The sequence below is a fragment of the Choloepus didactylus genome, chromosome 15 (genome assembly GCF_015220235.1).
Source record: "Choloepus didactylus isolate mChoDid1 chromosome 15, mChoDid1.pri, whole genome shotgun sequence".
Taxonomy (NCBI): domain Eukaryota; kingdom Metazoa; phylum Chordata; class Mammalia; order Pilosa; family Megalonychidae; genus Choloepus; species Choloepus didactylus.
This window is the reverse complement of record NC_051321.1, coordinates 19,971,767-19,985,560: the sequence shown is the minus strand read 5'-3', so window position 1 is coordinate 19,985,560 and position 13,794 is coordinate 19,971,767. Positions and strand designations below refer to the sequence as shown.

Sequence of the window (13,794 nt, the reverse complement as noted above, 5' to 3'; positions counted from 1 at the left end):
GTGAAAATGCATGCCTAAAGGAAACAGGAGGTACACATAAGCATGTTCATGACGATGTTATTTGTAATGATTCAAAACAGAAACCACCCAACTGTTGATTGATCAACTGTTGAATAAATAGTAAATCATGGCATAGTCAAATAATGAGATAGTATATAGTAATAAATGAGAACAAACTAATGTTACATGAAAAAGTGAATGAATTTCATAAACACAATGTTGAGAGCAAAAAGTTTGATATGCAAGTGTATATATATATATATGTGTGTGTGTGTGTGTATATATATATACTATATGATTACATTTATAAAAAGAGCAAAAAAAAAAGAGGCAAAACTAAACCCTATGGTTCAGGGATCCATTCTTAGGTGGCAGAACCATAAAGAAATACAAAGATATGATTTCCATAAAAGTCAGGATGGTGGTTACTTTTGGGCAGAGGGACGAGGCTGTGAGAAAGAGGGAACGGACTGGCTTTGCTCTATTTCCTGATCTGGAAGGCCACTTTATAATATAAATTCAAGATGCATATCTATGTTTATTGTGCTTTTCTATGTTTGTATTATATGTCACAAGATAAGAGATTTAAAAGGGAAAGGAAAAATGAAAGGGAGAGGGACAGAAAGTTCAATCAAGACCATACATGTGTCTTAGTGGGAGATGATGGAGCATCAATCGCTCCACATGTGGACAGTGCTAACCTGCCTCTGCCCCGTGCCTCCAGCTCCACCAAAAGCTCAAGTCATCCCTCAGTGTTCTATGACCTCAGCTGGGGTCCAAGCAACTCAGGAGAACAGCTCATGGCTCATCAGGGATGGATGGGTTTTGGTTGCTGGGGTTTGGAGTTAGCAAAGCCAAGGTGCGGAATGGCTCCTGTGTGGGACAGCACAGTCCACTGTATTTCCCAGCAGTGGGCAAGCCCCAAGGGTCTAGGGAAGGTGGATGGGTTGATGCCAACTTATCCCGTCACCTGGGATCTCTAATCCACACACACCTGACTTACAAAGGGGCCAGACACACACACCAGCCTGCCTGGCTCTCACTTCCACCTGGCCAGAGCCCCTGAGCCTGTGTGGCACTTTCGTAGAAGATGTGGGGTCAGAATACGAGGAGACAGAATCTCCAGTGCAGCCTGATGCACTTACTGCTAGTGAATTTTCTCTTTTAGAAGTACAAGTTGCCCTTCAGAGAGTTAAGAACTATTCACCATTTAGACATGAGAATATATTCATTTGATTATCTTATTTTCCTCCAATTACCAAGATCCATGGCAGAGAGAATGGGAACTTGGACAAGGGCAGGAAAGAAATATGTTTGAGGCTTGAGGGCAGGTAACGAGGGGTGAGGGGCTGAAGTCAGCTGAGTGAGAGCACTAGAAACCTGCAGCAGTGGGAGGGCAGCTCAAAGGGTGCAAGATGAGGGGGTGGGTTGTGCATGGCAAATGGCTGCTTTCCCAATTGAACCCAGTTTAGCCCTAAAGCAAAGTAAAGGAGGAAAAAGTAAATTCATTCCTCAACCTCCCCTTCTCCCCATGCCTGCCTGGTCCCCTTTCATTAATTCATTCTTTCATTCATTCCTTCCTCAACAATCGAGTGTCTACTCAGTGCAGAGTGAGCAAACAGACACAGCTCCTGCCCACATGGGTAACTCAGATGAGAACTTGCTCCCAGGACCCCAAACTGACTGGGCTCTCCTTGGGACACTTGAGCCTGTCTGCATCCAGCCTTCACTAGGCCTTCTAGCTGCTGGGCTCTGGCTTGGTTCATAGCAACAAGCCACCACTGAACACCCCATTCACAGTCTTCCCGTCACTGTTTTATTGCTCAAAGCCTAGGACCCCTATTGCAGCAGCCTCTTTAGGCTTGGGTTCTGCCTGAGAACCTCATACCCCTCTCCTGTATCCCCACTATCTATTGCTATCTCTACCTGGACCATTTCCTTTGGCTATATTCCCTGGCAGCCAGCTCTGCAGCCACCATCATACTTCCTGCCTGTCTAGATGAGCCTGATGCCTTTGCCATTCTACCTACCTGCTGCTAACTCCTATTGTCACCTCCCTGGGATGACAGACCACCTCAGAAAGTCTTTGTAGCCCCAAGTTCACAAATGTCCATGGGAACCTGACAGACTGCCAGCTGGGTGCAAGTGAAGCACCATCTGATCTCAACACTGGCTTCAGTGTCAGGGACACAGGAAGGAATGGTGGGGACTGTGGCAAAGGGCAGCAGTTGCTACCCAGGTCTAGCAGATGGTTATCATGCATAAAGGTGGGGCCCAGGGCAGTCAGATTTTCCACTTCTTCAAGAGAAACCAGCAATCCATATTTTTATGCAGAATCTGTAATTTTTAAATGCTGGCAAATAGATCAATTTTTTTTTTAACACCCAATAAGCCGAGTGAAGTAACTTAAGGGCAACTCTGGGCCCGCTGGCTGCCAGCCGTGTTCTCCATCTCTCCCCTGGGTCTTGCACTCACTCTTTTCTTGCCTGTCCCAATGCTGTTAATACTAATTATGACTAACACAGAGCACTTAGTACTGCCCAGCACTGTTCCAAGTGCTTTATAGGTATTAACACATTTAATCCTCACCACCACCCTAGCTAGGCTACACACTGTGATACCCTCCTTACAATGTGGAAACCGCGACATACAGAGTTGAAGTGACTTGCTCAAGGTCACCTGGCTAATAAGTGCCAGAGCTAGGGCTCAATCCCCAGCTGCCTGCCGCTCACGTTGCCTCTTAACCTCCACCTGACTAATCTGGTACTGCCAAAATGAGTGTGCTTGTTATTTTATATATTTTATATATATATATGGCTTGTTATTTTATAGATGGACTAGGGATTCCCAAGAGCCAGAGCGAACATTGTTCATGCAGAGAAATTTATCCCAGGTGCAAACAAATGCCCTACCATTAACTTATAGGACAGGATCTAGGAAAATAGTACTTTCAGAATACCAAGTAAATACCACGTGCTTTCTCAGATTTGGAAATAAAAGAACAGCACCACTTTGTGCTTTTTAGTTAATGATTCAAGGAGAAAAGTTTTTGCAAATTCTGGATTTTGGACATGGGGTCTGTAGGGAAAACTAGGAAATATAAAGTCATTTCAATGTCAACTATTAATGAGATTAGAGTACAGTAGCTTCTCACTGCATTAATTCAGAGGGAAAAATTATCATTTCATAATAAGGAGCCTATTAGAATTTAGAATTATGCATGATAAGATGTCATAAAAAGTATATTTTTAAATGGCATATTCCTTCCCTATAATTCTAAATTAACTGTGTTGCAGAACACAATTACTTTTCTCTGCAGGATATAATTAACAGTCTCCACGATTAATCAAATCTTTGCAACATCACAAATGCTTGGTCATTGCTTCAATCTACATTCTGAAGGGTCTCTTTGCTGAGGATAGAATCTCATTTTAAAGCTATTTGTGTTTATAAAATTCATCTGAAGGAAATGCTCTTGAGCTAAGGACCTGGACTTGCTTATTCAATTTCATAGCCATTTGGTCACCTTCATGGCCACTGGACAGAAAGAGAGACCACAAGTGTGGTAAATGGATTTCCCAAACTTCCTGAATGTGAGTCTCTAGATTAGGGGTGGTAAACTTGAATTCACACCGGAGCCAGGAAGCAAAGGTAAAATCACCACTTAGTCCTAGCCAATTACTGCCATGATTTTTCATATTTTTTGAGGAAAGTTGAAAATATAAAAATATGAATTTTAATGTGAACTCACAATTTCTAATGTTGGTTCAACTTAAAAAAAAAAAAAAAAAAAAAAAAAACACCATGTGGTCAAACAAAACACCTCTGCAACCAGGAACTGGCTAATGGGCTGCAGTTTAGAACCAACCTCTGCTTCTGAATAATATTTATGATCCAGTTTAGTTTAATTCTTGTATCAGACCTCCCGGGTCAGGGGGTGGGGAGAGTATATTTCAGGAGCATGGTTTGATCAGAGTCCTGTATAGACAACTATAATGGCAAGTCATATTATAAAGGGAGTTCAATGGGAGATGCTGGAATCTATCTCATTTTGTTTGGGCTATTAAGCACAGCTCTATTGCAAAAGTACAAATTTGCATGAGGTGCTCTTGATTCTCATGATTCCCAGGTAACTTGTGCAACCAAGACAGAAATAAAGTAGCTTGGGCACTGGTCAAGTCTGAGCTTGCATTACATTAAAGTGAGGCAAGTCAACACAACCAAAATTCCTGGGACAGGAGAAGCAAAGTTGAGACCCTTATACTCCCCTGTTCTTCATCCCTGCTTTATTCTGTGTTTGACTAACTTCTTTCATCCATTAAACTACCATTTGCCAATGATTGTCCCTCATCATCCTGGACACCATACTAGACACTAGAACCCAGCTGAATTTGACGTGTCTTCTAGTCTCAGAAGGTTCACCATTTAGCAAAAGAGAGATAGATGTGAAGAGCTGTCTACCACTCACAAAACCCAATTAGAAAGAAATGAGATGCAAGGGAAACGTCAGCACCAGGCGCTCAACAAACACTTGTTGAATTATTTGTTAAATTATTGATTGATTGGAAATAACCCGCACTGATGGAGAACCATGATACCACCTTGCTTCCAAACCACCTTAAATAGTTTTAAAGATACAAGGTGGTTTTCATCTTTTTCTTTATACTTTTCTTTATTTTCTACAATTCCTACAATAAACATGTATTAAAATTTTTGTAACCAGAATATTATGAACTTAATTAATTGTACATATTTTGTTTGGGACAAGCCAAACTATAAACAAATAAAATCACCACTGTAATACCTAAGGGATGCATATACTTTTCCAAGTGTTCCTGAGAAAGAAAATTAAGTCAACATTAGCACTTCCACTCAACTTATACCAATTTTGTTGTACTTCCTTCAATCCTTAAATATACAGCACACCAAAGCTGAAAACAAGAAAACACAAAATTCTTCATCGAGAACTTTGGGTAATTTTGAAGATGAAAACCAGAGTTGTCCCCACTTTCTGTTGAAAATCTAAGAGCTTCCAACCATGCATAACTAGACTCACTAGTGGAAAAGAGTTCCCCTTTCTCAATCCCCTCTGTTTCCTACAAATTGTTGTCTCTTGTTTCTTTCCATTTTGTTGCCTAAGAATCACTCCAATAAATAATAAATAACAGAGCAGAAAGGGCTATTGGAAAATAACTTACATCCTTCAAGGGAACCAGTTTCATTGTTGTTTGATAGGAAGGAGTGAGAGTGGCTGGGTAGTTGTAGTCAACAACATCGTGCTTATAATCAGCCTTATAGGCAATCTGAAAAATAAAGAAAAGAACTGGAGAAAAGAAATCAGTCCCCACTTCCTTTTGACTGTGTTTGAATGTCATAAGAAATATTTTTAAAATAACCAGAAACAAAATTAATTCAGTTTCATTACCTCCAAGGAGAATTAAATTATGCTTACACTTTTGTGGTTAATTAATTTGAATTCTTTTCCTTAATTAGTCCAAATGAGTTAACGTCTATCTGCAGCACACTTATTTTACCTTTCTTATTAATTATGGACCTCCTTATATTTTTTGTTGAAAAGAAGCATTTGCATGAGACTATACAAAAAGAGCTTCTTTGCTAATTCCAAGAAAACAAACGAAGAGTTAAGAGTCTTCAGAGAACTTAAATTTTTTTCTAAAGGTGAAATTTGAGATTCTTAAGCAGAGGAAGTGAGACATTTGTATGTTTTGATAATTAAATCTATTTCTTTTAAGTGTTCTTTAACTCTAAGATTTACAGCCTGGCATTTGCAAACCTATAAACTGGATTGAAAAAGCCAAGGGGGATTAATAGATTACATATGATATGGAAAAACAGGAACCTGATCTAATTTGCTCCCCCTTGCCTTGACCGGGGTCTGACCACAGTAGATCTTCATGAATACCATAAATGAATAAATGAACCAATCAACCAACCAACCCACTCCAAATAAATTACTCTACCTTTGGAAAGTTTAGGAATTTCAAGTAAGAATCATGCTCATCCATTTCTCCTTATCTTTCAGAAATTAGAAGTTTTTATCACACTAGGTCAATAATAGATCCAAGGGCTCTTCAAACCAGGAAAAAGTGAGAGAAATTTATTGAAGCTTTTGGAAATTTTCAAGGATCTACTGAGGTTTGATTTTGTATTGCTTAACATTTAGAAACCCTTATGGGTCCATTTTTACACAATAGAACACTGTGTTTTTTTAAAGCAGGGAAGGGTTGGAAAAGAATTTCCTGAATTCCTCATGCCCTAACCCCCTGCACCCGTAGGTCACTGGGACCCACAGGAGCTTGCACAAAAGGACTCACATTGCTTGCCAAACTTCCAACTTTCATAGCGTGGAGAGTCCGTCTGTCCATACCAACTCCTTCATAGTGGCCTCTCATTTGGTTCTGGTAGTTTTCTTTATATTTATTCTACATGGAAACACAAAACTTTCAACAAAAGCAATCTCTTCCCAACTAGTTGAAGATAAACTACTCTTCTTAATGTACTAAACCCAAAATATAAATGATTAAATATAACCTATTTAAATGTATCACTGCATTAAAAACAATGCAAATTATTTTAAAAAAAAACTTAAAATTTTAAGTGAGTATAAGATGTTAGAGACAGGCAGACAAGACACAAGAAAAACTTGGGATCCAATGAGCATACACAACCCAAAACAGACTTGTTTTTTTTCCATTTTCATTTGTAAATATAGCAGATTTTTCTAGTGTGAGAACTCACCAAGAGCATGAAGCTTCTCCAGCTGACAAGCACTGATTGTGCAGGCAATAAGTGCGTAGCCCCAGGTTAGGGGCTTATACAAATTACTGCATGCCATTGTCTCCATTTCTAAATGGTCAGTGAGAAAATATATACAGAATAAAACATAAGCTTTGCTAAATTCTGTGGTGTAAAAACCAGTCAACACTGTGACCATGTGTCCCTTATGTTTCAGATGCGGCTTATCAAATAAAGAGAAGACCCAAACAGAAGGGTAAGAAGTCACAAGGAGGAAGATTTGTGTTTGACTCCCTAAGGGAGAACGTTCTAATGCAGTTATATTGAAATCACCTACCTTGGGAGGCCACTGAGCTCCAGGTGCCAAGAGCATATAAACAGAATACTATTACTAGATATCAGACATGATCTCAGTTAATCTTTACAAGCTCTCTGTGAGGAGGAAAAAACTATTATCATTCTATCTTACAGATGGAGCAATGGGGCTCAGAGAGCTGAGCAACTTGCCCAGAGTTGGCCAGTTGGCTAAATGTGGAACCAAGTCTGTCTGCTCCAAAGCTGAGCCTTACAAGGTCCCTTGTGATTTTAAATTCTACTATGATGTGCAGTTAAGCAGAAGTAACAGCACACAATCTAGTACAGCTCCTGGAGGTTCTCAAGGAGGCATCCATAGGCCTTCTCTGAGAATTCCCAGATTTGCAAATGCTACTCTAGCATGTCTCCATTCATCTGCTCCAGCTGGCCATGAGATTAAGGTAGATCGTGTGTTAATTAAGAAGCCCAAAGCTGCGTGCAGCCAGGCACCCTCACCGGCATTCACCACCAGGAGACGGACACTGTGCTGCGCACAAGCGATGCAGGGATGCAACAGGACCAGTCCAGCCCTAAGGACTCACGGTCAAGTAGGAGGTGAAGGAGGAAAGGGACAGAATTGACACTCCAGGGACGAGTCGGCAGGCAGAGTTAATCAAAACTCATAGGTATTTGTGCCTACGAGGCCATGCTCCTCCCAGACACATAGATGCATTCACTCTGACTGTCTCTTAGGAGACCTAGAAGCTAAGTTCACAAAAATGCCCAAACAAATGCTAAGGTGTTAACCACTCACATCGCTGGTGAATTTTGAGATCTTGCTCACGTTCCTGAACTGGGGTGTTTCACAGTAGTTGATACTGTGACCTTTACTACTTTCCAGATGCTTCTTATACTCCACCTTGGAAACCAAAACACCACATGCACAATAGAACCAAACCCGAGTCACTCTTGAAAACATCTCCAGGACTGGAGTAGGACATTCTTACAAAACTTTCGACTCAAGATTTAAAAATACTAGGCATAAGATACTGTAAATAAAAGTACGTTTCCCTTTGTAAAAATAATAAAGAAATAAATAAGCAGTTTGGTTCTGGAAATTAAAAATACGTAGTCCTTTTCCAGCTGTCTGTAAGGTTTCACACAGCTTGAATATAACATAACTGATTTTAGAAATCAGGATGGCTGTTACTCTTGGGGGGAAGTGCCCAGGAGGGGTTCTGGGGAGGTTTCAGGAATTCTGGTCAGTTTCTGTTTCTTGATCTAGATGCTAGTTACACAGATGTGTCCACTTGTGAATATTCTTCCAATTGTACCTTCATGATATATTCATCTCTCTATTTATTATACTCCAATACAATTTAACAACCAAAAAAACTTACTTTACAAAGAAGTATAACAAATGAGACCACTCACAGATGCAGAAAGTGTCTTCTGATCTAAAATGGGTTGGCTATTTGTGCTCCCCTGGGTGGTTGAATGTAAGATGTGGGGCTGTAATTATTAAATAGACTTCAAGTCGCCACAGGTAAGTGGAGAAGTCAGCCGAAGGCCAGTGACCACTCACAGAGGTATGGCTGCTAAGTCTTACTCAATAACCACAAGGGCAGAAAGAAATGGAAGCTTCCCTTATGATCTATTACCAAAGGAAATACAACTTAATTTGATATCATATCTTATAAAATATATGGTGGAGGTATGCCTCTTAAAGTATGCAAAATGCATTATAATGCTCACAATAGGATATAAAGTAAAATCAGCAATGCACAAAACTGTACATACAGTTGAATTCTAATTCTATAAGAATATGCTTATATATTCATTTATATTCTATTCATATAACAAAAAAGCTAAAATGTTAAATGTTAACAGTGGTAATTCCTGATTGGTAGGATTTCACTCTTAGTGCTCTGGTCCCAGTTCTGTCCCCAAAAGTTTTCATGAACCAGAACAAGGCAATTCACTTTTTCAGGCCTATTACAAAGGGAGGGCCTGAAGATGGCAAAGGTCCCATTGAGAGCTAACGTTCTGTGAGTCTAGAGCAGGGTAGGCAAACTTTTCCTTTAAAAGGTCAGAGAGGAATATTTTTGGCTCTGTGAGGCCACATGGACTCGGGGATAACTGCTCAATTCTGCTGCTATAGCTTAAAAGCAGACATAGACAATACTTAAGCAAACGTGCATGGCTGGGTTCCAATAAAACTTCATTTACAAAAACAGGCCAGATTTGGCCCTCAGGCTGTAGTTTGCTGACCTCTAGCTTTCTGTGCTTATACAGTAATGGACTAAATGTAGCCAGTCGCAATCTTGAGACTGTTCTTCAATAAACGGCTGAGAATGCAAATCCACTATTTGATATAGGTCCTTTATATAAGAAAAAAAATTCCTTGGAATCTGTTTTCCTGAGTAGGTCAAGTTGAGCCCTGTCTACTACTTGTTGGCTTGGAAAATCCACCTTTCATAAACAAGGCAAAGATAAACTGCTTGTACCTTGCTGACCATCAGAATCATCTGCGGTATTTGTCTAAAATTCAGATTCCAAGCCCTGCGCACCCACCTATTACTTCAAAATATCGGAGTCTCCTGATGGGGCTCAGGAATGTCACCCCTGGTGATTCTGAGAATCTCCAAGTTAGAGAACTGTGAGTTAACTAACAGTTTTGGGTGAAGGACTGCACTTCAGAGGTTAAAGAAGAAAGATTTTAGGATATTTGCATATCTGCTTCTGAATTGCAGATAGCTTGATATGTTAGTACTTTTAATAGCCTTAATTCTTCCAGTTGGAAGTATTGCCAACTCAAACGCCCTCAGAGTCTGGAGGGGTGACGCTAATAATAGAAACTGCTTTGAAGAGACACCAGGGAGTGGAAAGGATATGAGAAAACACAGGGGACATTTCCTTGCCAAAATAGGATTCAAATTCAAGAAAATCTTGAAAATGGGTAGGCCAAGCAAAACCACCCTCAAAGGTCAGAATTTACCATGTACATTCAAGCTTCTTGAAAACCTGGCTACAACACCAAAGAGAATGAGTGAGGGTCGATGTTGGAAAAGCTCTTTCCTACCTTTGATTTCTACTGTATCATAACTACATATCACTATAAAACTTGGATCAACCAGTATGCCAGCAGCTAGAAATCTATTGCTCGGCACTTAGGAATGGCTACAGCCCAGCGAGGGCTCTGGAATAAACTTCTGAAACGCAAGAGAAAGATTTAATTTTGTTGGATTCTAGCTCTCTTTGTAATACCATTTTATTGCACATTTCTTTGTTCTTTGGAAACCGGTAACCCATATCTAGTATATGGGGTGCCACACTCATAACCAGATTTTTTTGTTTTATTATGGGGTCACCCCAATCACTCTCTATAGGAGAGAAAAGAGGTGACAGCACAGAAGCTTGGTTATCCCCCCCGCACGCACCTCGCTCACGAGCTTGTTGACACTCTGAGCCCGTTTTAGGACCAAATTGTCTTGCGCTGGAAGGGAGTGATAATGTGCCGCGCCTTTCATCTTGTTGAAGTCCTGCCTGTATTTTATCTGAAAGAAACACACAGAGAGGGACTGGAGTTGTTGTTTTCAAGCTCCAAGAAGGAAATGACTCCCAAGTTATCCCACATTTAATGCCAACATTTACTTGGGAATTTTCTGAAAGAAAAAATCATGTGGCTTTTTTGCCTCCATTAAATCTATAAATACCACTCGATCCTTTTTGTATGAAAATTTTACTGATCCCTTTCCCACTTTTTTACACTTTACACTCTGGTTTTGCATGAATAAAAGGTCTTAAAACGGTCATCATAGCACAAGGAGTAATTTCAAACCCATCCTGCCCTGGGTTTTAACATCATCTCTCATCTAGCTAGCTCCTGAGAAGCAAAATGAGTAATTTGTCTTTTTCTTCCCTTCTTAGGGCAGAGGTAGCACTGTTCTGGGTAAATGGGTAATAAAAAGCAGCAGCTAAAGAAGGGAAAGGTGGGTGTGAAACCAACGCTGGGCTCCTGATTATAGACTGAGCTCACGCTGGTATTTTCAGATTTGCAGTGAGCAAAGCACTGAGGCTTTCACCTCACAAAGTTTAATTACAGCCTATTTTCAAGGACTGCCAGCTGGCTAACATTACACAAAGAAGAATCCAGTGATCAACTGGGTTATATGCAGTTTGACAATGATATGACTGGCTTTAATCAACCACCCCCCCCCCAGGTGCTAACCTAAAGTGTGTTAGGCTGTTTGCTCATATCAATCTCTTTTGAAGCATATAAATGTAACCAAATAGTCCAAACAAAAGATGTCAAAAATTTGGATACTAATTGAGGGCTTCGTTAACATACTATGGTTTCATTTTAATAAATTTATCTCTGGGTAGGTTTCAGTGAGCACAGCCTTCAAAGTCTCAATTCTCCTCTGTTTCTGCGGCCGTGTGGGTTGTCCCTCCATGGTACTTACATCGCTCACGAGTTCATTGGCTTTCTTGGCGTTCTGATAAGCTGGGGTGATCATGGCCGGGAAGCTGCCCTTTCCCCTGTGCTCTTCATACTCCTCCAAGTAACCCTGCTGGGTCAATGGAAAACTGAAATCGGTAGCGCCCTCCTCCTCGAGTCAGGGGAATAAAGCAATGGTCTCCCATGGAGTCTGTTTCCAAAAATGCCCTGTCCACTTTGGACCGTGCAGTGATCACCCGAGGAGCAGTAGCATGTGGTGGTTTAGATGGTAAACCCTGGAGGGAGGTCCTCACACCCAACACCTAATAAATGGCAACTATTATCATCATTACTGTTTCCACCAGATAAATTAAGACACCACCAGTCTCCCAGGCTCCCGCTGTTGTGGAGTACTGGGTTCTTACCTGACATCAGGACAGTCCCTTCGTCCTTTGGCAGTTTTGGAGACTAACTTATTTGGGACCAGATCTACGCAGAGAGGTGCTTTGACATCCCACATACTGTCTCACTCAGTGATGTGTGCATTGAACAAGGAAGGGGACATTACATAACTATTTCGTAATTTGGGGGGAAAATGCCAATTGCCATAAGATTATCTGAAATGGAACTAAATATATATTTCAGATTAAAGTATTATAATCTACCTTTCCTCCTTCCTCCACCTTTCCCCACCCCGCTGCAACCCACCCACTCACAAAAACAGGAAAACCTTTTCTTTCATGAAACTGTCATCACATGACTGGTACTTCTAGACCTTGCTCAGATGCCACCTTCTAAGGAAGTCCTGAGTCCTCCTCACTCCTGGATCCGCTCAGGGCAGAATCAGCTGCTTCCTCACCTGTGTTCCCACTGCATTTTGCACACAAATCTGCAACAGCCCTTGTTGTGCCCTCTTTGAGCTCTCGACTCCCACTCCCTGCGACTGCCCTGCTTCAGCCCTGGGCTTCAAGTCTGGTACCCACATTTTCTTAAATTAAACATCTAATTAAACAATTAGAATATCCAGCCTTCCTTTTATCCAAGAATGAGAACTGTTGAATCTGAGATCCCCTTGTTTGTCCTGGCAGCCAGAATGCTCTTGGCCAAATGAAAGGATGGAGCCCATTCTGTTCTATGGTTTGGATTTGCTTCTAGCTTTGTTTTAACTTCTCTGTTTATATACATATGCATTGGGTATGTAAATCATTCTGTAAATCACCTAATCGTATTTGGAAATTGATTGATTATAAATAATAAGTTGGTTACATGAGATATTCTATTAGCCTAAAAGAAACAGTTACTTGTTAGAAAGAAGAATGAACTGTTGGGCATTTTAAGTACTAGAGATATTTATAGTTTGTTTGATTGCCCACCTCTCTCTCCCTCCCTCCTACTCATGTCCCGGGGAATCATGCCAAATCACGTAGCGAAATGTCACACCAGACTGAATCTTCTCACCAACTGGTAATGGTACTATCAAACAACACCCACTTTGATTCTCATATTTGTTATTCTCAGGACTGGAAACTTTTATCAAAATGTCCCAATAACCAAGAATCAACAGTGAAACTATGAAGTCAACTTTCTTTTATTGTGTATAGACATGTCTAGATGCAAATATGAAATTGTATGTATATGGGTTATATACAACTAGTGTCACAAAGGACCCGTTCAACTACAGAACAAAGCTTAAGGTAAATATTTTTTAATAAAACTGATTTGTAAATGTTGTTCTAAGTCTATACTATATTTAAAATATGAAGCCAGTAAAAACATATTTTCATTGGGTTGAAAGCACTGAGAGACATTTAATTAACTCATCTTAGAGTTTCATAGAATAGACTAGGCATTTTTCTCAGACAGGTATTTGCAAATGGGACACAATCTACCTTCACGCAATCTAGCTTCAGACTTATGAATGTATGCCCAATAGAGACAACTTGTTTTCCTGAAGAACAGAAGTAAGTTTATTTGTGGTTTCCTTATATAAGTCATATACATTGTAGAGAATCTATCCAATGTCAGATAATTGAACTGTTTGATTAAGGAAAAAATCAATTAAATCCACTGAATATATTCCCCCAGTACACACACTTGCTCTTCCAATATTCTTTACTTATAACTGTGAAGGAAAAAAAAAAAAAATGTCCTTTCTCCCTGACAATACCTGGTTAGTACAAGAAAATAGATGTGAAAACAAAAAATAGCTTGTAAATGTCAGCTTGAACTTTTTACTCCCTGTCAAGATGTAATTCATTTGAGAAGTGAAATTGGGAAAAGGATTTGCATTCTCTGGCATACTG

General features: G+C 40.1%; 1 protein-coding gene across 2 annotated transcripts in view; it reads right to left on the bottom strand.

Annotated features, from left to right (window-relative positions):
- LOC119510374 (nebulin related anchoring protein) overlaps positions 1 to 13,794 on the bottom strand; it is a 71,416-nt gene that overhangs the window by 45,891 nt on the left and 11,731 nt on the right. Inside the window, exons 10-14 of one of the 2 annotated variants that reach the window (XM_037804654.1) lie at positions 11,517 to 11,621; positions 10,491 to 10,607; positions 7,865 to 7,969; positions 6,336 to 6,443; positions 5,199 to 5,303 (exon numbers count right to left, since the gene is read on the bottom strand). In XM_037804654.1, the coding sequence (XP_037660582.1) occupies positions 5,199 to 5,303; positions 6,336 to 6,443; positions 7,865 to 7,969; positions 10,491 to 10,607; positions 11,517 to 11,621 (540 nt within the window). The remainder of the gene's footprint in view (positions 1 to 5,198; positions 5,304 to 6,335; positions 6,444 to 7,864; positions 7,970 to 10,490; positions 10,608 to 11,516; positions 11,622 to 13,794) is intronic. The other variant, XM_037804655.1, reaches the window with a different exon arrangement.